Raw genomic sequence first — 2,584 nt, 5'->3', positions numbered from 1 at the left:
TTTACACAAAAATGGAACATTCTATCGATATGGACAAAGAGTAGGTACCTTTTTTTACTAAAAAACTCTGAAATTTCATCGTTTTCAGTCAAAAGTCAAAAAGTCAAAGCATAAAAAGTTATGGTAAATTTTACCCCCTACCCCCCCCCAGATTTGGAACGTATGTGATGAAAATTTGTAAATTTCGTTTCAGTAATAATCTCAACTGGTTTCGGAGTTATTTAGAAAAAACCATTATCAGCCCTTTAAGTGGCTATAACTTCCTTAGGAAGAATTTTAGAGCCACATTTATATAAAGAAAAAATAATCTTTTTCGACATATAACACACTGTAGAAATATTGCCGCTTAATTTCGGGACACCCTGTATAAATGAGAACTATTTATGTGGAATATGTTCCTAAAAATATCAGATTCCTGAGAATATTCCAATATTTTATGTACCTATATGAAGTTAATACAAGTTATTAGAATCAAATTATGACAATTGTACTAAACTTACCTCTATTCAAAGTTGCTTCCCTAAAGATGGGGGGGGGTAATTCCAAATAACTAAAATAAAGACATGTTTTAAATATAAAATATATAATAACAAATTGATAATTTTTTGGTAATCTACTTGTTCCCAAAGTTTGAAAAAAAAAAACTTTCATCTTGTTTATTACTTATTTAGCATAATTTCATTATTGTTATAATATATTAATTTAATAATTTTCAGCTTGACAAATTAATGATTCAAGCAGCGGAACAAGCAGAATTAGTAAAAATACAAGAAGAAGAGTTAAATAGTAAAAGGGCACAACTAGAAAGCCTTCGCAGGGAAGAGCAGAGATTAGAAGAGCAAAAAATAGAAAGTATGAACAAACTTGATGGTTTAACGTCAAATTTGCAAGATACGCAATTCTGCATCAGTCAAGTAAGTCTACATATTTTCTAAAATATATATCTTAACTTTCAATTGATCTCATAGGCTAAAGCTTTAATTACTCAATTACAAGAGCAAACAAGGCAAATGAACGATGGAATTTCATCATGCGGTATTGCTATAGAACTAGGAGATGCCACACAAGTTCCTGATGCAGCACTTAGGATTGAACCGGAATTCAGGGATCCGGATTATAATAAAGTATTAATGACAAATGGCAACATCAGCAAAGAGGTAGGACTATAAGTACTTATACAGGGTGTCCCGAAATTAGCCTGTAATATTTTATCAGCAAATTCTACTACTAAATGCCTTATAAGGGAACCAGAACCCTAAACAGTGAACTCATACAAGTTATTTTTTACAGATATTTGAAATCATTTAAGATAAAACAGCTAAATTTGAAATCGGATATTACTTAAATTTAATCAAAAAATAATTTCTAGGATGCCCTACTTGAGAGTAAAATTGGTTTAAAAATTATGTTACATACCACAAAAATGTCTGTCTAAATTCTAAACTATTTACCTTGATTTAAGTTATGAAAAATAGGAGTCGATTATTTATAAAATTGTGTAATAATTTATTGAATTTAAATATTGATAAAATGAGTTATAGACTATTAATGGTATTATAGTTTAACTTTCAAAAAATGTAAAGACAACAATATTTCAAAACTATGTACGTATTTGCAAATATAAAGGAAAATCAGTAAAATAAGAGTTAAGAAGACCACGTTTAGTCAGTGTAATAACTAAATTATGTTTGATTCTCCAATTACAAATAAAAACTTTTTCCAACTATTTCTCTAGGAACTCACTATTTAAGTACAAATAGTAAGTTTTTATGTCGTAAAAAAAGTAATTATCAGTTGTTTTCAAATTTTTTTTATGAACTGTGTTTAAAAATTTTTAAATTGATTTTACTCCAAAACAGTATAATTTCTCAAAATGTTACCTTTTCATTATGATACTTGTGTGATTTTTCTCATTTTTGGCTCAAATGAAAACTGCATATGAAAAAGCTAGAGCAATATTTATCCACATATCTTTCAGTTTGATATGCCCCTTATTAAAATTTAGAAATTATTTTTTAAGCATTATAGCCACAACATAAAAGTAACACTTACAATTAGTTACAAAAGTTGTTTGTTTTTTTCTCTAATAATTTTGGATATACTTGATGTTGCGTTCACGCATTGTAATTTAGAATTAGTTACTTATTAGATATTAAGTATTTTTTGTTTAATTAATATTATAAAATATTTTGTTAATTAATTTATTGAGAAATTTGCTATGTCAGCTCTTTGAATTTTGCGCTTTTTGCAATACCTAGTTTTTGTGTAAATATTATAACACAAAGAAGACTAAATTCTGCAGGCCATTTATATACCACCAACAGAGCTGCATCTAATCAATTTTTTATTTATACATAATACAGTTCTCTAAAATCCATATCACCAAACAACTTCCAGGAGCTCACCATTAAGGTGGCCATATCACTGGCCGAGAAATAGTCAAATTTCTGGCGTTTTTAGGTACTGAAATCTTGAAAAGTAAAACGTGTAGAACAAAAGTAAGCACAAAAATAAAATCCTTGATGTTCTGTTTATTCATTGTTACTATTTAAATTTACTCAAATAAAATAATAACTAAAAAAAA

General features: G+C 27.8%; 1 protein-coding gene across 1 annotated transcript in view; it reads left to right on the top strand.

The window, feature by feature from the left end:
- The first annotated feature begins 719 nt into the window (after positions 1–719).
- The window catches only part of LOC108916185 (epidermal growth factor receptor substrate 15-like 1), a 26,835-nt gene continuing 24,970 nt past the window's right edge, over positions 720–2,584 (top strand). The window contains exons 1-2 of the mRNA XM_018722392.1: positions 720–914; positions 969–1,157. Coding sequence (XP_018577908.1) covers positions 729–914; positions 969–1,157 — 375 coding nt within the window. The 5' untranslated portion in view covers positions 720–728. The remainder of the gene's footprint in view (positions 915–968; positions 1,158–2,584) is intronic.

The sequence above is a fragment of the Anoplophora glabripennis genome, unplaced genomic scaffold (assembly GCF_000390285.2).
Source record: "Anoplophora glabripennis isolate ALB-LARVAE unplaced genomic scaffold, Agla_2.0 scaffold1767, whole genome shotgun sequence".
NCBI lineage: Eukaryota > Metazoa > Arthropoda > Insecta > Coleoptera > Cerambycidae > Anoplophora > Anoplophora glabripennis.
Note: the sequence above shows the minus strand (reverse complement) of the source record. Positions and strands in the feature narration are given on the sequence as shown.